Source organism: Phaseolus vulgaris, chromosome 9 (genome assembly GCF_051622355.1).
Source record: "Phaseolus vulgaris cultivar YP4 chromosome 9, ASM5162235v1, whole genome shotgun sequence".
NCBI classification, from domain to species: domain Eukaryota; kingdom Viridiplantae; phylum Streptophyta; class Magnoliopsida; order Fabales; family Fabaceae; genus Phaseolus; species Phaseolus vulgaris.
The window spans coordinates 8,368,376-8,387,524 of record NC_143506.1 but is presented as its reverse complement, the minus strand read 5'-3'; the positions used below and the strand labels follow the sequence as shown (position 1 = coordinate 8,387,524).

General features: G+C 28.9%; 2 protein-coding genes across 2 annotated transcripts; one reads left to right on the top strand and one right to left on the bottom strand.

Annotated features, from left to right (window-relative positions):
- Window positions 1-7,680: 7,680 nt before the first annotated feature.
- On the top strand, window positions 7,681-10,330 carry LOC137820030 (S-adenosyl-L-methionine-dependent methyltransferases superfamily protein). Its single transcript, XM_068623804.1, has 3 exons — window positions 7,681-7,916; window positions 8,155-9,217; window positions 9,824-10,330. The coding sequence occupies exons 2-3, from the start codon at window positions 8,181-8,183 to the stop codon at window positions 9,909-9,911; spliced, it is 1,125 nt and encodes a 374-aa protein (XP_068479905.1). The 5' UTR covers window positions 7,681-7,916; window positions 8,155-8,180; the 3' UTR covers window positions 9,912-10,330.
- Window positions 10,331-11,876: 1,546 nt separating this feature from the next.
- On the bottom strand, window positions 11,877-15,988 carry LOC137820029 (uncharacterized). The gene is made up of 7 exons (XM_068623803.1): window positions 15,784-15,988; window positions 14,025-15,371; window positions 13,770-13,825; window positions 13,423-13,656; window positions 13,031-13,322; window positions 12,662-12,858; window positions 11,877-12,221 (listed from the first exon to the last, which is right to left on the bottom strand). Exons 2-7 carry the CDS (start codon window positions 15,318-15,320, stop codon window positions 12,068-12,070), a joined length of 2,229 nt encoding a protein of 742 aa, XP_068479904.1. The 5' UTR covers window positions 15,321-15,371; window positions 15,784-15,988; the 3' UTR covers window positions 11,877-12,067.
- Between the last annotated feature and the right edge of the window lie 3,161 nt (window positions 15,989-19,149).

Below are 19,149 nucleotides of genomic sequence, written 5' to 3'. Positions count from 1 at the left end.
ACACTTTCTTTGTTTCCATACTTTAAAGTAAATTTATTAGCAACCTCAAACCTTAAGCCGCCATCAACTGTTCAACCATATCTAGACTTTAAGTGTTACGGAAGCTATTTGGTTTTTTAAATAATTACATTTTCACTGCAATTATTATTAAAATGAGTTAATAATGTGCGTTATTATTCAATTTACAAACTAACTTTACGATAAATTATATTGATAATTTTTTTAATCAGTTCAGAATGTAATTTTTTTACATTAAGTGGAAATTAAAATGTCTGGTTTTCTTTACGTGTATTAGGATATAACAATTGATATAATTACTAGTGTTTAATTTTTTCGATTGGATTCAACGTAAAATGCCTTTTGCATTATTAATTTTTTAAAACGTTCTTAATTAAAAGTTAATTTTCTTAGTAACGTTATATAAAATAATTTTTTTGTTTACATAAATTTAACTTTGTAATAGCACTTTTGAAAACTTTATATTACTAACGAGGGAGATTAAAAGGAACTAAAAATCAGTACAACTATTTTTAAAAATAAAGACGTATGTCTCATTCATGTTAACAAAAATCTAGATCAAATTTAATGTACTTGTTAAAATAATTAATTTCTTTAATCATTATAAATTAAAATTAATTATTTTCATATGAACATTAAATTTGACTTCTTCCCAATCTTATAAAAAGACTGAAAAATAATTGAATATGTTTATGACCTTTTTGGCATTCATCGCCGAATTAAGTGCAGTTAGATTTCTTTTTCCTTATCACATTAGTCAAGATTTGTAATGATTAGATGAATCAGATGTAAAATGTATGTTTTAAATTTGACTTATTTAGTAGATAAAACATGAGTCATGATGTTATTTTCATCTGATAGTTTCAAGTTGCTAAATGCTTGAATATCAAGATTTAGATTCCATAGTTCTCCACAGATTTAGATTGCTTTGTTGTGAACAGTTCATATTTATAAATCTCAGTAAATCAAAATCCAGAACAGGTATTTAAGATCTTATTCATCCAATCTTCATTCAACTGTCACAAAATACTATAGTTTCTGATGTCAACTTCCCTACAAGGTACTTGGAAAGTCTGAAACTACAATTCCAAAGTGCAGGTATGAAGTCAATTCAGAATCAGAAATTACGAGACACAAAATAAAGTAGTGACTAATAGAATTGATTCATAAGATACGTGAACAAAAGAACAGATAAAACAAAAAATTCTCTGGAAGAGTACATTGTTGGAGACATGCAGACAAAAGGGTAGAGCCAAGGATATATATAAGGAGGTAGCTCCAACAGCTTATGCTACATGATGGATCATGTGTACTCTATGTAGTGATCACTTTACCATATAATAATAATTGAAAGACAGAATGGGAATTGTGGGGGTCCTTTTTTGTGGTCTCCATGCACATGCCTGTGTTTTGAATTTGGATGGATTTCAATTTCATGTCTCATGTCTGTCACATGCATCATGCACATGATCATCACTTCAGGAATGGTAAAGTTGTGGTACCCTCTTTCCTTGCTGTTTATTAAATATGCAGATTCTGAGTTTTGGAGGTTTGATTTGATCTTAATGGTGAAATATAGTGTAAAGGTATGAAGATCACCGAAAATAAGCATCAAAATAAGTGCTTTGCTTAATGATGTTATTAAATGTTTGATAATGATATTATCTTATATGGGTCCTGCCATTCACAGGCCACACATTAGCTTCTTCACAAGTCAATTTCGTTTCACGAGACCTCACACTTTACAATTCAACATAGTAAATAGAGTATGGCTCTTTTATATACACTCATTAAAACGTTTCAGATCATTTTTGCTATTACAATAGCCAAAAATGTATTTCTTCTAATTTTTTTATATTAATTTTCATTATTTTTAGTGTGTATACAAAACTCGAAGTATTATACTTTCTAATAAGTACTGATACAATACCAATAAGTATTGATACAAACCAACGGGCACAGAAGTTTATATGATATGTATTAAATTATCTTTTGTCACATGTCTTATTATAAGAACAGTTTCAACTGAATGTTTTCAGTTTTTAAAACATTGATATAATATTAGCTAATAGGAAAAAGGGGAAAATATACATTTTTAAACACCTTTTTTTTTTACAACACAATAAGCGACATTCAAAAAAAAAAATAATGACAATCAACATAAACATACACTACTACAAGAAAATCATGAAATAGAAACTAATTTTTAGAGACCAAAATAATTAGTTACAATAAGAACTAAAATAGAGACCATTTTAGAAACTAAAAAAAAATGGTTTCTAAATTAGTTTCTATTATTTTTTATTATTGTTAAATAGTTTCTAAAATGGTATCTAATTAGTAACTAAAGTTTTAACTACCAATTATTTAGTTTCTAAATTTGGTAGCAAAAACTTTGGTTGCTAATTAGATACCAATTTAGAAACTATTTAACCATAATAGAAAATAATAGAAACCAAATTTCTTTTTAGTTTCTAAAATGGTCTCTAATTTAGTTACTATTGCAACTAATTATTTTGGTTTCTATAAATTGATTTCTATTTCATGATTTTCTTGTAATTATATAGTACAATTGGAGTTAAAATTATAATACAAATAGCAAGGCATATATACAATTTGAAAATTTAAGAAGGAGATCTTCATTCTAAGGTTCCTTATAACTGTTTTACTTGTTTAACATGTAAACAACATAAAACTAAATAAAAAAGTTTCCTTTGTAAAAAAAACTATATTACTCTTATTATATGATATCATATATGAATTTTCAAGTAACTCACCCTTTATATTTTCTTAAATACTGTATTTATAAACTTCCTTCAATTTCAACAATAATTTGTTATTACAATTTTTTACCCACTTTTAGTAGTTTATTGAACTAAAATTACAAAGTTGTTTAGATTTGGGGCAATTCTTGGTGTACTTTCAAGTCTTCTTCATGCACTTATAGAAAAAGTAAAATGACAAATTTACCATTTTTTTCATTGAACATTTCTCTTTCCCTTCTTAGTCGCAACAATCTCACCTCTAAATTCACTAGTCGTAGTAGCTTTTCACCTTCATCGTCACAATAGTCCCTACCTCGAGCGTCACCACCACAGTACCTCCCACGTCTAGCACCACTGTTATAGGAGTCCCTTACCCTCACTGTATAAGTAGAAAAATTGTATTTCAGATTGCACAATTCATTATTTGTATTTTGGATTGCACAATTAAAAAAATAAATAGTATTTCAAATGACACAATTCAATAATACAAATCCATAACACAAAGGAATGAATTTAATGTATTATGGATTGTAGAATCCCAAATACAAATTTTATATTCCAAATCTTAGAATTCATAATATAATATATTTTGGAATCTACAGTTCAAAGTATAAATTCAGAATACAATATTCTGAAGTCTACAACTCGTACTACAAATTAAAAATTATATTTTAAATTGTAAAATTTAGAATAAAAATTTGTATTCCATTTTATACAAGAAAATAACATTTTATATTCTAAATTGTAATATTCGTAATATAAAATTTAAATTCCAAATGATAAAATTCTAAATGGACAATTTTAATATTTTTAAAAATATGAGATTGTAGAAGAAAGAAACTATGGAGGTGTTGAACGAATTTGCCTTAGATTTAATGGGTTAGTATCCCATAAAATGAATACGGTCCATCACATTGATCCATGCCCAATGACCTTATTTTCATTAAACCCCTTGTAATGGAAAACACATTATAGACTCTTAAGAGTAACAAACTAAAGAATATCCTATTTTTTTCCTTAAACATGAACATTGCTGTAGAGTTTAGTTATAATGAAATTTAGAACTATACTAGATAATACACACTCATGTTTATCTACATGTAACATTTTTTTCATATATTGTGTAAAATTTAAAATAAGTGAATAAGACATATTTTTGTTGACTCCAAAGACAAATGACATAGTGAACAAATCACTTATTTATGATTATGATTACAACACTTTTTTTAAACAAATTGTCCTATATGTATTCTGTTTATATTAGTCTCAATACTAATATCTTAACATTTGGTAGAGTACTAGTTTTTACGACCATATAAAAGAAAAACCAGAGAGAAAGCCATTAGTTGATTTGTGAAACTTACTAATTCAATATAGGTTTTGTGGTTATTTTTATGAACTGTTTTTTTTAGATAAGGGTATGTGACTATGCAAAAACTTACTAGAATGAAAACAATAAGTAAATATTTTAAATTTAAATTAAACAAATATTTTGGATTAATTCACACACCATTTAGGTTATCTTATTTTAATGTAATTTTTGAAAATTCATATACGTACTTTTTTCTGTGTGGAAATAAAAGAAAAATAATTATCCAAAGAAATTTGATAAAATCTTGTTGTGCTTTTATTTTGTGCCTTTTGTATTACTAGAGACTCTTATTGTTATTAACTTGTGTTTGACTTAAAATTATAAAATTTAATTATTACTAAAATATTATTAAATAAAAATTAATTTTAAAAATAAAAAATTATTATTGTTATATTAACTAAATTAATATTATTTTATAGATTAAAAATTATTTTTATTATTAATAAAAATTTATAAACTAATTTATAGAGATTTTTTCTATCAAGATTTTTATTACGATTCTAAAAATTGGTTTTATGTTATTATTTTGCCATATAAAAGTTGTGCAATAGTTTGGGTTCTTCATTCAAATTTTAATCTCAAATTAAATCATAGTTGTAACTTTTTTAATTTCATTAACCACTTATTTATTGAATATTAACTTTAGTTATTTTTAAATTATGCCTTACAATTTGAGACTAATTCATTGTCTTCTTTTGTATTTGGATTGTATTGCAGGCTATCACAAATACAATTAAACAGCAGTTTAAGAAGGATTGTTCCAGCTTTTTAAGATAAGTTAATGATATTTGTAAGATTGACATTTTAAAATGGGAGTTAGTTAAAAACTTGGTTGTATACTAACATTATAATAGTTGGAACTTGGATTTATTTTCATCACGCCATAGTTCTGGTGAGGTTTTTACAAGTTCATTAAGCCCTTCTCACATTACTTTTATTTCCAATCCAAGTTGAAATTTTCCATAAAATAATTTTCACCGTAAATAAAGTATCATAGGATATATTTATGGAGTTATATATGTTTTGGAGGAAACTCAAAAGTGGGATCTTACTAATGTCTGGCTGAAATGTGACTCTGTCTTGGTTTGTGATGCGTTTACTGCTAGGACAAATGTTCTTTGAATGTTTCGTAATCGATAAAATACTTGTCTTAATTACTTTAAAAAAATCAAGTTTAAGGTTACTCATATTTTTCGTGAAGAAAATACGTGTGTTGATAAGTTGGCTAATTTAGGATTTATTCATAGAGAATCCTTTCATTGGTATAATAGACTTCCATCTAGTCTCTTCTTAAAATTATTTATTAATAAGTATAGTCTACCTATGTATCGTTTTTGTTAACATATGTGTTTTGGTTTAGTCTCCATGTTTTTGTATTTTTTTTCTTTTTTTTAATAATATTTTTTTCATGTGATGACAAATAATTGTTGTTACTTGAAGTGTGAGCTTAACTCAGATGTCAAGTAGCGTAATGATGCCTAACATGTAAGCTTTATATAATAAAAAAAAAGTATCATAGGTCATAAATTAATTATATGTTGGTTAATTTAGATATTCTAATTACTAGTTTGTTATTATTATACTGGAAACTTAATACCTATACTACCAAAATTAAATAATATAAATTTAGATTAAATATATTTGTTCGTTTTCCTATTATAATAAGAAATTCATTTTTTTAATCCAAACTTTAGATTTTTAGTATTCATGGTAAAGAAACTATTTGAATAATTTTTTTATATTTCTTTTATGAAACAAACAATGTGAACAGTTTCATAGTAATATTTAGTTCACATTAAAAATTGTTTATCACGTAAAAAAATTTAATAAAGATCAATTTTAATAATTTTATTTTTATAAATATCAAATTTAGACTATGATGTCATGAAAGTATAGGAAAAAACCATATTTAATCTTATAAATTTTATATTTATTCCTAAATTGACGAAAAATATGTTAATCCTATAAATTATTGATTAGTTCCTAAATTGGTAAGCTGAAACTTTATATTTTTTACATCTCAATTTCTATAATAAATATATATGCCACGTTATTTCTTCATCTTTGTTATATTATTTATCATATTATAACTTTTTATAATTTTCTCTTAACATTATTCACCCTTCAATGTGTTTTCTATAAAAGTAGGTGTTAAAAATAGAAAAAGTAATTGAAAATTGATTTTTTAAAATTAATTATTTTTTTAACCGATTGCTTTGATTTAATAATTGAACTAAATCGTTTACATTATTTAAATGTTATAAGTTTAGAGTTAGTTAATAATTAATATACATATGAGTGTATCTTTATAATATATTATATTTAAAAAAATATAATAATAAATTTGTATTGTAATTTTTAACATGTAATTTATTTAAAAATATATAATATCATGTAATTTATTTACGAATATAAGAGAAAGTTGACATTATAAATATGATAATAATTATACAAAATTATTCATTTTTTTTATTTGATAGTTTTTGTTATAAAATAGTTAATAGTTTTTAAAGAAAATATTTAGTAATTCTATTCTAAAAATGAAAAAAACTAATTTAATTTGAATTGCAACATGTTAGTGTAATGTGGTTTTAATTTTATATTAAATAAAAATCAAACTAAACTAAATATTTTTATGTTTACTCAAGTAAAATTTTGAGGAAAAATAATCAAATTAAGCTGCTAGTACCATTTTTAATAAAAAAAATTAGATAAAAATATATTTCAAAAAGCAAATACAGTAAAACATTTTAATCTGCCGTCAACTTTTATACTGTTAATTCCCAACAATGATAAGCTCATAAGTTAAACAAAACTAAAAAAAAAGGTTATATATTAAAAAATTCATATTACAAATTAATGGATTTGTATATATTCCCACTAAAAATTAAGATAGAAAAATATTATAATTATTAGTTTCCTAATAAACATACCTAAGGCAAATCAAGTGAACCAGCCATCAATAAAATGTAGTCATGAACGAGGGTTCTCTTGTTTTAAAGTTAAATAAATTTGACTTTTAATTAAATTAATTTTGAAGTGTTGAATGTATTTGAGACTTGTGCTAAATTAATCATAAATCATAATTTTATATTAATAATATGTGTATTTTATTGAAAGTATGAAAAATGATTTTTCAACACCAACAAAGAAAGGCTAAATATTCAAAATTTTGTTTATCCTCTTTCTCCTAGACTTTGCATCTAACCTATGCTAATTGTAAAAAACAAATTCCAGAATACCAAACGACGCCGTATAAAAATGGTAAGAACATTTGAAAAATTATAACAATTAAAATTCACTTAATTAAGTATATTATATATAAAGTTTACTTAAAAACAACAACATTAAAAATATATATCCAAAAGCATTTTCTTAATGCCTCCATTGATTAAAAAAGGCTTCAATAACTACTTTTGAGAAAACAGCTTAACCTTAAAAAGTTATCACATCAAAAGCATATTTGTTTTAACTAATTTTAAAAAGATATGTTATAAAATTTCAAAATAATTATTAAATAAAAGTAATTTTTCTTAAGATTTAAGCAAAGAACAATGGACTTATATTCCTTAGACCCGACCAAGTTTGTCAAACCGGGTTTTGGAGTGTGTTGTCGGGTCTCAGCCACCATTCACTCAAAACAAGCATCAACCACCGACGATGTTCGTCACTTCAGGATTCTCTTCATCTCTCGTTTTTTCCGCATTTATGAAAAGCTTTAATCACTTTTCTTCTCTATTCAGAAGCCCTTCTGTTAATTGGTAAGCAATTTTTTGCCTCCAAGTTTGGAGTTTTAAGCCCCGCTTTCCTTCTAGTTTTTTTGATGATCTGACCTAACTTTTCTCACATTTTTTCATTTGGTTATATTATTACAAGTTTGCATATTTTGGTTTTGTTTTGTTTTTATTTGTATATGAATATGAATGAATCACTATTGGGTTATAGATTTTATACAAAAAATTAAAGACATCATTTGCAAAAAAATCGCTTTTTGCGCAGGTGCTCTCTGCCACACTGACTGGTTAATGATTCATAGTGTTCTAAAAACAAGTAGATTCCTCAATCCACATAGAGAAGCCCTTGGTTTGACCAGTGTAGTTGGTGATTTTGTTTGTCATTTAGCACTTAGTTCAATGAAACAAATCAATTCTAAAGTGGATTCTAGTTTGTGCACTCTTGCCCCCAGTAAGGAACCCTCAATTGCAGATTCCGTGTCAGCCAGTGGGAACGGTACTATTTCATCTATGAGTGTACAATCCACCCCTGAAATAGAAAAGAAGTTTGTTCATCATGTATATGATGCTATTGCTCCGCATTTCAGTGCCACTCGGTTCGCCAAGTGGCCGAAGGTTTCATCATTTTTGTCATCTTTGCCTTTGGGATCTCTTCTCCTTGATGCGGGATGCGGGAATGGGAAATACCTGGGTTTGAATCAGGATTGCTCTTTCATAGGATGTGATATAAGTCCATCCCTGATTAAAATCTGCTCGGATAGAGGGCATGAAGTTTTGGTAGCAGATGCTGTGAATCTTCCTTACAGAACTGGATTTGGTGATGCGGCTATATCAATAGCAGTGTTACATCACTTAAGCACTGAAAATAGAAGGAGAAAAGCAATAGAAGAATTGGTCAGAGTGGTTAAAAAGGGTGGCCATGTTCTGATTACAGTTTGGGCTGTAGAGCAAGAGGATACGACACTAATTACCAAATGGACTCCGCTGCCTGAAAAGTATGTTGAAGAGTGGGTAGGACCAGGTAGTCCTCGTGCTCGGACACCCTCACCCTTGCCATTAGAAAGTATTCCTGAAAGTGAGGAGAGTAGCACTGGTGAGAACATAAAAGTTTGCAGTGAGACAAATGTCTACAGAGATTTGGAGGAAGAAAAACATATAAAGAATCAACAGGAATACTTTGTTCCCTGGCATTTACCTTATCATCGTGCTGAAATCAGTGGTGCTTCTGCTCATGCTCTTGCTGCTGGTCTGGCAACTAAAGATGACAGAAAAGGTGCTGTGGTGTATAATCGATATTATCATGTTTTTAGTGAAGGCGAACTTGAAAGGTAACAAAGCATGGTTTAAATTTATGTTTTCCTTTATTCTTCCGCTAAAGTTACTACCATCAGGCTTCATGTTTGGTGAACTTAATCTTGGATGTCAATTGTGCTATGATTAGATTTACATCTGAATCTAGAAATATGGATTATATAAGCAAAGTAGGAAGAGATGGAGACGTTGCACTCGGTAAAATCTGTTTAAGGTTCAATTTTGAACTTAAAATTGCTGCTTCAGCGTTAGCTTGTTGTCAAATCGTAATTTTGCTTTCCCTCTATCATAAAGTTTGAGTTGCTATTTGTCTGAGGAAAAGGTAAGGTAAAGATAAAAGTTTTTTTTAGAAAAATTGCAATGAATGGTGTTTAAGAGTAACAAATATGGGATTGAAGTGAGTAGTGTCATGCCATCATTTATCTTCCCTGCTGCTTTGATCAATCAACTGGAACTTTAGGTGTATGACAAATTTATGATGGCCTTGGTGCCTGTTGGTCTCTTGCCACTCATGTTTCAAAATTGAAAGAGTATAATTCAGAACTATGTTCTAGATGTTTGACATGATTATATGCAGGATGCTCTAGTCCCCATTTCTAACTTATTTTCACATCCTTTTGCAGTTTGACAACTGGAATAAACAATGCTAGAATTGTTGATCAGTTTTTTGATAAATCCAACTGGTGTATTATTCTAGAGAAAACAGCATGACCAAGAAAGAAACCTGGTTGATATGTCAAGGAACAAGACTAGGCTGCTATCCCCTTTAAGCATCTGTCCAGCTTATTATCCTTGAGTGAGTATAGCAGGCCAGAGTGTTGTATGACAACTTTTACAAAATTTATCTTGCAAGTTAACTTTGTCTGGTATTCAAATTAATATAAATAAAAAATGGACAGCTGCAAAACTTGAAAAGAATTATTCTCTGGCCATTATCATCCAGATCAGGCTGCATTCTTCAAGAAAGCCTGAGTGTTATTTTTATTTTTCATTGCTTTTAATTGCAAAACCCAGTTTTGGTTGTAACAATAGGGCATGAAGTACGCATGTGTTCGTGTTATGTATCTGGCCACTGTGTCAGCCCAAACATTGCTGAATATTTTTTATACAGGAGCAGTTCTACAACGTCATTCATTGGAAGTTTATTTCACAGTTGGATTTCACTATTTTGTCATGATTTGTGCTTCTGTACCAGTTTTGAAGTAATTAAAACTCTTACAGGGCTCAAATCTAGTTTCTTTTTAATATCCCTTTTGTGATTATGGGATGAGGAAACAGGTGAGAAGGATATTTGGTTCCCAAGTAGGATACAGTACAAACCATCGTTGGATCCTTGCGTCTCAGAACATCGTGTGAGCAATTTAAAAACTTGTATTTACATATGAAATTAAACGTGGTAATCACTGCTGGATGTTTGCCTAGACAGCCGCCTGATTTTGTTCCGTCGTGAATTTGTGATTCTGTAATGCCGTTTCTGCTTCTGGCCAAATATCAAAGAAGCAAAATTTTATTATTTTAAACGCTCGCACAGTTTTGGAAATTGGCTAACCCTGCCTTCATACCTTATGCTTTATATCTACTAAGCAACATGGATAGAGAGAAAGTGCCTCCTGCCTTTGTATGTTTACATGTTTACATGCTAGTTCCCAGTTAAAACTAATTATAAAAGGTAGATTTTAAGTTTAATTCGATATTATAAAATTGATTTATAATATATTATTAATGTTTTTATTTGTAGTCTTGACAATATAAGAACTATGATATAAAGAAAACCTACAAACAAAAATACCATAATGAGAAGAAAACTGAGAACAAAAAAGCAGAAAAATAGAGAGGAGAAGAGAGCATAAAGAAAGAAAAAGAAGAAAACTGAAAAGATTGCAGAAGAATAGAAAATAGTATAGAGAAGAGAAGAGAGAGAGAAAGAAAGAGAAGAAAACTGAGGACAAAGATTGCATAGAGAAGAGAAGAGAGCATGGAGAAAGAAAGTAAAGTTTGTATTATTAGGAAGATGAAAAATTTCCAATAACTCCATATATTCTTTTTTTCACCTTCATAAATTTTCATATTTTCAAAAATATTTTGGATTACATAATCCAATTTTTTTTTTCAAATTTGTAATTAGCTTCCCGATTACATAATAAAAAAAAAATTCAAATGCATGATTAGGGTTTAGAATTTTTAACTACAACAATTCATTACTGAGTTCTTCTATTCCACTTTCTAGATAATGAGAAGAGGGTATAAGGACAGGGAAACAACGCTCTTACTAGTTGAGTCCTTTGTTTAGGTATTTCCTGTTTTCAAACCCTTGGTTATAAAGAGGTTGACAAAGAATAATAAATTAGATAAAATATGGTAATTTCCATTCCAAAGTCAAATTTTCCATTTTTTGGAGTTCGTAAATAGATCTACATATATCAATCTAATCTCCAGATAATATCACCTCTTTAGTTTTTATCACTATTTAAGAAACTACACGCTCACGAGACTCAATCTCTAAGGACCGGTTTGGGAATCGCTCATTAAGCATCAGCTTCATCTCATTAATTTTCAAACATTAAAGAAATAGCCACCTGAGAAACATTACGAGTTCGAGCTCTTCAGTTCACGCGGATTATACGTGGTAAGAACCATTATAAATTGCATGCATAAAACATTAAAGAGCACAAGTAATTTTAGAAAGACAGTGCATATAGAACAGGAATTCAGGAGGTAAACACAATTTCGTCTTCCTCGTGTACATAGACGAGTGAAATGGGCAGAAAAAGTTGACATGCGACATTGAATACTTTGGTGGCAATTTGTATGAGGGGAAATCAGTATAAATATATGCGGGCATATTTACAGAACTTTGGTAGCCTATGCTAGCAGTTCAAACCCCAGTCATAATGCTGATATGTCACCTTCAACTCGGAAGTAGCAAGTAGGTCCAACAATACTTCAGACTCAGCTGGATCTAAGTAGTTTGAAACATGCTTTATCACCTCTACCTCGTTCTTGCCAAAATCTATACTGTACCTGAGAATGAACAAGGACCAACTATTTTCAGATTTGAATATCACCAAAATAAGCAACTAATTTTAGCACTGTTCACTATCATATTTTTTTCATTGATTTAGAAGTTAAATATGTAAACGCGTGCACATATTTAATTTCTACATACAAAATAATATTAAACATCAGAATGGATTTTCACCATTATATAGTTCGTTTGCATTTCTGCCAGATCCTTCATGCATTTTATAAGTACATGTGAAATTAGCCGCTAGCCCAACTAACAAAATTAAAGCTTAAAATACCTTTTTTTCGTACCATTGAGCTAAGGAGTTTGAAAGATTTGCTTTTTCCCCAAGAGAAAATATGTAGTGTACATACAAAATATTCGATGAGCAGTCTTTGCTTAAATTTACCAAAAATCACATCAATGATATTCAAAACCCTCGGTTGAAAGAACGTACCATTTGAGGATCTTACTAGCATTTACAGCCTTCGCACTCGAATCAATTACAACGCCTCCATTTCTTAAAAAATTACGGGCTGCGTCCAATAACTCTTCATCAATCTTTCCAGGAGAGTAGCAGCGAAGTGCAGGCCCAGATCGGGTACCATATACCAAAGCAAAATGAATAAGAGGCTCAGGGTAAGGAAGTGCCACCTGACAAATTTCACCAACTAAGTAAGCATTTTATTCTAGTAATTTCACGGTGAAAGCATATGTACCAAACAGCACAATAGTCTTAACATATAACTAAAAAATAATTTATTAATAGCAAAATAAATATTTAAATTGTTATCAGTAACTTACTAATACAGGTATTAAAGCTTACCGTCGAGCGTTTATCTTTTGCCCCAAATGGCTTCTTAAGGTTATATGGTGGCCGTTGGTTTCCCCGCAAAATGCCATTTTGAATAGCTGAAAGTGAGTACGTGGACCCGCCAATAACATATTTGAACTCTCCAAATAATTTCCTTCTTTCCAGAGCTCCATCTGGATGGCCCAACACTAAGATTGCATGGATTGCCATCATATTATAAAGATTAATAAAGAACGCAAGCTTCTCTTCTCTAGAAGAATCCGATATTTCCACTCTCTGGAGCTCTTCCACGATTCTCAGATACCTAAAACGATAATTGTAAAATCAATCAATGCATTATCAACATTGAAGGGCAAATGTCAGTTCTACCACGCAAGGCAAAAGACAGAAAACGTCAAATAAACCTCGCGAACTCTTCACTCGCATGAATACTTGTATAATCAACACGACGTCCATCTTCATAAGCATAGGCTTCAAATATTGCACGGGACAGAAACCTTAGTCTTGACGCAATTTCCGCTAAAGGCTTGGGCTTCAAGGTACTTATGCCTCTAGGAATGTTGTGACATTGTGACACCACAATGGGGTCATCATCCAAAAACCGATACAGATGGTTTCCATCCTCAAATAGATTTTCACTAAAGCAAAACAAAAACCATTGAAACCCATGAAGGATTATCAAATTTGCTAACTGACAAAACATAGTTAAAACATTGGAAAGTGGAAACATCAAATAGAGTACTGGACTAACTCAGTAACGTGTCGAAAGAAGTGTTTGTCGGCAAGCTTTCGTGCAAACTCAACAGCCTATACCACCGGAGAAGAATTAGAAGATAGCAATGACAGTATGAAGCTAGCAATTCGGTGAACGATTTGTTTGAGTATGTGATTGAAAATATAGCAAGATTAAATACTATGCAATAAATAACTGCATACAATATGAAGAGTCATAGATGGGTTGTGTACGGGCAATAGACCCACGCTTCAGGCTTAAGACCAAGCTTACCTCTGGCCTTTCCAAATATTGATCTTCTGATAAGAAGTCGATAGCTTCTGAGCCAAGAAAACAGTTAGTGAACCTGCGCACTTTATGTAAGCGGTCCTTCACAGCTATGGATTCTTTCATTTTGCGGACAACAATTGCCATTTCATCAGGTAGGCCACTATTGGGCACATCATCCTCTCCAGAGAGAGGTGGCGATGGGGCCTCAGATAATGGTTCTTCAGTAATAAGAAAGTCAACCTTCTCATCAAGCTTGCCAGACTCATCTAGAACCTTCAACTCACTCGAGCCTCCAATAAGTATTTCATTGAAGAAAACCTTAGGTACAGAAGTAGATCCAGAAATCCTCTCCAGCTCCTTCTTTCTACTAGGGAACACATCGATGTTGATTTCGACATATCTAAGCCTTTTCAAACGCAAAAACAGCCTAATCTCGTTAGATTCTTGGCACCCTAGTTTCGTGTATAGTATAATCCTTCCTTTCATGACTATTGAGTCTATCTGCTCAGTTTTGTTTTCCACACCAGCATCGGATGACTTCTTGATGTAATTTAAGGGATTCCAGTCAAATTTCTCCGCTGCCTTCTCAGACGCCACTTTGTTTTCACCAACTTTTCTAATATCTGATACATCCTTACCTTCATCGTCAACATTATCCACAGCACCTTCGTCTCTTTTTCCAGAAAGGCGACGCATCATGGTGGAGACAGCCACCGCACTCTTCTCCTTAACAAAATTCTTAAGAGCCACAGCCTTCTCAACCACTCCTGGGGAGTCCTGATCTGCATCGTACCTACGGCCAGACATACTGCGGTTAGCCTCCATCCCTGGAACCTCTGTTCCATCAAATACAGGCTCCAAATTGGGGTCCTCGCTTGGAATTTCATCCGACTTATCAAACACCTGCGTTGATTCCCTATCATCCACTTCATTAGCCAAGTCAGTCTGTCCAGAATTACCATCTAGATTTGTTTCTTGGTTTCTGGACTCCAAATCTCCACCAGCACTCGTCTTATCACCAGAATCCTCTTGCCTATCAGTAATAATTTCAGTTTCAGATTTGGTTTCTAAGTTTTCGAGTTGAGTTCGAGATTGCAAATCCCTGCTCTCATCGTTCCTCTTAGACCTTACATCTGCCGCATCTGATATATCATCAAACTCGGGACCATCATGACCAATATTCTGAGCTTCAGCCTCCTTTGACTGTTTCTCCTGATCAGTTACCAAATCACCCACCCGCAAGTTCTCAACAGCTTGAGAATTCACTCCAGTCGTCTCCTCTGACTGTAGATGTTCCATGGTGAAAGCAAGCTAGAGTTCATACAATACGCCACACTCCAACAAATAGCCCTACAATAAATCATAAAACACATAAGTAAACTAATTACAGCGGGGCGCAATCCATTGACCAGGAATTTTTTTTACCAATAACAGAAAACCCTGAAAAAAATGCATCCGGAAATAGAAATAGCAACAGTATCAATACAATATGTTACATCCATGGGGATTGTTCTAGTTTTAGAGGAGAGCAGAGATTAAAAGAATTGAAAATATGCAGTGAGAAGGATCAAAAATTGGATACATCATAAGATCACAGACAGCAGCAACACAAGATTGACTTATTTGTGATGTATAGAAAAGAAAAAAAAAATCCGAAGGATAATCCTTTCCTAACAATGCATATCCTATCCAATTGAAGCTTGATAGAAAAACGAAATGAATCGCATATAGCAGGCGGTGAAGATGAAGAAGGAGAACTTACGGTCACGGATCCAAAGTTGATAGAAGAGCAAAGAGGATGCGTTTGGTTGACTATAGTGATGGTTGTGTTGAATAAATGGTAGTCTGTGTCTGTAACTTTTGGGGTTTGAAACCACCAAATGAAACCGCAATTCACAGAGGGAGAAGCGGGAAGTCCTCAGGGAAGCTGCGCCTAAAATTTTCTTTATATTTTTTTCCACCCAACCATTATACAACGTAATATTAATATTAATATTAATATTATTATTATTATTATTATTATTATTATTATTATTATAATATTAAAAAACAACTTCCTTTTTTTTTCTTAGACCCTGAATTTTTTGGGATAATGTAATGGACGAATCTATCCATCAGTCAGTTGAAAAAGCAGAGTGAATGCTCTTCGCAGTAACGTGTGTTAAATGAATACGTTTTTAGTTTTGATGAAAAAAAAAAAAAAAATATTTTCAATATGTTATCTTTAATGAAAGTTATGATAAATAAATAATTGTTAATAAACTGTGATATGATTCAATAAATAAGTGGAATATCTCCAATTGAATAACTTGTAAATATCAAATTTAAGTAGACTTTGTAAGAAATGGTAAACTTCAAATCTCACTTAAAAGTATGAATTTGAAATTGTCAATCATTTCATTTATGTATTCTCTTGCATATTTGATCACAAAGTTTATTTGATCACTATCAGCTACATTTTTTAATTCATATTTTTAGGAGTTTTTTTTATTGGTGTTTGTTTATGTTTGCACAAATTTTTTTAATCAATGTTATTTTTTGTTCAAATTTATTAAAAAAATAATAAATGTTGATGGTAAGTTTTCAGCCAATTTGACTAGAATTATTTTAAACCATGGAGATGTAAGATTAATTTGGTAGAAAAATGGATGACTAGGTAGTATAAGTAGTTGATTTGAATTTTCGACAATTTTTTTTAACATATTAATAAATAATTTTTTTCAATAATTTCTTTTTGACTGATGTCATTTAAGAGAATTCCTATCCACATTCAAAAATTTGGTTGAAAAATAGCTTTCATTGACCTGACCTCAACTGAAAAATGTCATTAAGTAATAACTTTGAATTATTAATAATTATTTAATATAAAAAAAAATTATATTTTGTAATAATTGAGTTATTTTATGGAAATGAGAAACTTAAAATCTAATAAATTTAAACTGTTTTATTAAACAAAATATAAAATGTGAAATCCTGAACATTAAATGTTGATTTTGATATCTCTAACACCTAAGCTTGGTTCACGCTAATGTTAATGGAAAGTGTGACATTATTGTTGTGATCACGTGCAGGTTTATTTGGAAAGCTGAAAATGAGGATAATTCCTATATAGTTTTTTTTTTTCTCAATAACATGTGTCCTCTGTTTGTCTTTTATGGAATCAAAACAAGAATCTTATGTAACAAAATAAAGGATCAATTGAAAAGTAGTAAGAATCCAAGTTCATTTCTCTCAATAATATATAGCAGTTTGTTTGTGTTAAGAATTTAAGGGGAAATTATTTTATAATAATTTATTGATGAATAAAACATTATGAATTATAAGTGTCTTTGATTCTCTGCGATATTTATCTTTATTTATAAAACTTTAATATTATTGGGTGAAAAATTTAAATATTACAAACGAAAATGAATGAGAGGAAAGTTTTTTTTATTATTATTTAAATGAGAAAAGGTGAATTTTTTAAATTTCTCTTTTTTTTAATAATATTTTTGTTGTTGTCTAATAATGTTGAACAAGGGGGGAAATTATTATATGGAAAGAAAAAAAGAAAGGGAGGAAAAACAATTTTTTATTTTTAAATTGAATAAATTATTTGTTTTTAATATTTTATCTATTCTATTCTTTTTTTTAATAAAAAAATAAGCAAGAAAATGTCCTTCCTTTTTTTTAGAGTTAAAACTAAATTAAATATGACAAAATTTTGAAGTTTTGATCAAATTAGCCTACTTCATTTATCTTCTCATAGAATATATTGTATTAAATATTTATCTAAATAATATATTATGTCAAATGATTATCCAATTGATTTTATTTTTCATCTAAAAAGGAAGAAAAAATAATTAGTAATTTTTGAGATTTTAAAAAAATTATTATTTAAAAAAATTATTTGAAAATTATTTTCTTTTAAAAAATACTTAGAAATTATTTTTTATAGCAAATATTTACTTAAAAAATATGTAAATAAGATTTTTTTTAATAATATTAATATTATAAATTTTGAAATAATTTATTTTTGAAATTTTGGTTTGAAAGAATTATATTTAAAAGAAAATAAATTTTTTTAAAAAAGATGGAACTTTCATATAATTTAAATTATTGATTTGTGAATAATAAATATAATAATTAAAATATTTATAAATTTAATAATTCTTTTTGTAAATAATCATTCAAATAAAACTAATAATTTATAAAAATATTTTTTTTATAAAGAACATTATTCCACAATTATCCGTATTTTTTATCATAATTATTTTATTAGCTGTGTGTATAATTAAAAAAAATTATAAAATTTATAAATAAAAAAAATTGAAAACTTGACATAGAAAACTTTTCAACATAGGATTTTTATTTTACATTTTTACATTTACATCTACTTATTCTTTATTTTTTAAAATAAATAGTTATTAATATTTTATTTTTTTAATTCAATACAAAACTAAATAATCACTTATCTAAATATTTAATTTTCAATTAATTATTTATTAAAATAATTATTTTTAATTTATAATATGTAATAAATAATTAATTATTAATACAATTAGTGTTATAAATTATTGTTTTTTAATATATTTATTTTTCTAAAATATCATTCCTTAATATAATTATCTTTCTAAACTTTTATTATTTAAAACATATATTTTTCTACAATTTTATTTAAAATACTCTTTTCAATATAATATTTTTATTTTAATATTTTTAAATCCTTTATTTTAAATATAAAAAAACAAAAAAATCAAGTTGAAAATAAAAGCAAACTTTGAAATTCACAGTAAACAGAATTATTTAATGCAATATATTAATTTGATTAATAGTTGATAAAAGTATTAAGTATTTTAAATATGTTATTTTGATCAAAATTTGTATATTTTTTTACTTGACAACACAATGAAATAAAATGACACAAAAATAAATATCAGTGGCATGTCCATGTACAATTAATTTGATCTTTTCATAAAATGAATAGGGTGGGATGCCTTTAATTATTGCTTTCTTAGTTGACTCTACCTTTAGAATCAATCAACCACCTCCTCTTACATATTCAAGTCAATCTATTATATATATAAGAATTTTGTTAACATAATATTCTTAATTAGTTATGTAGATGACTAAAGCTATTATAAAAAAA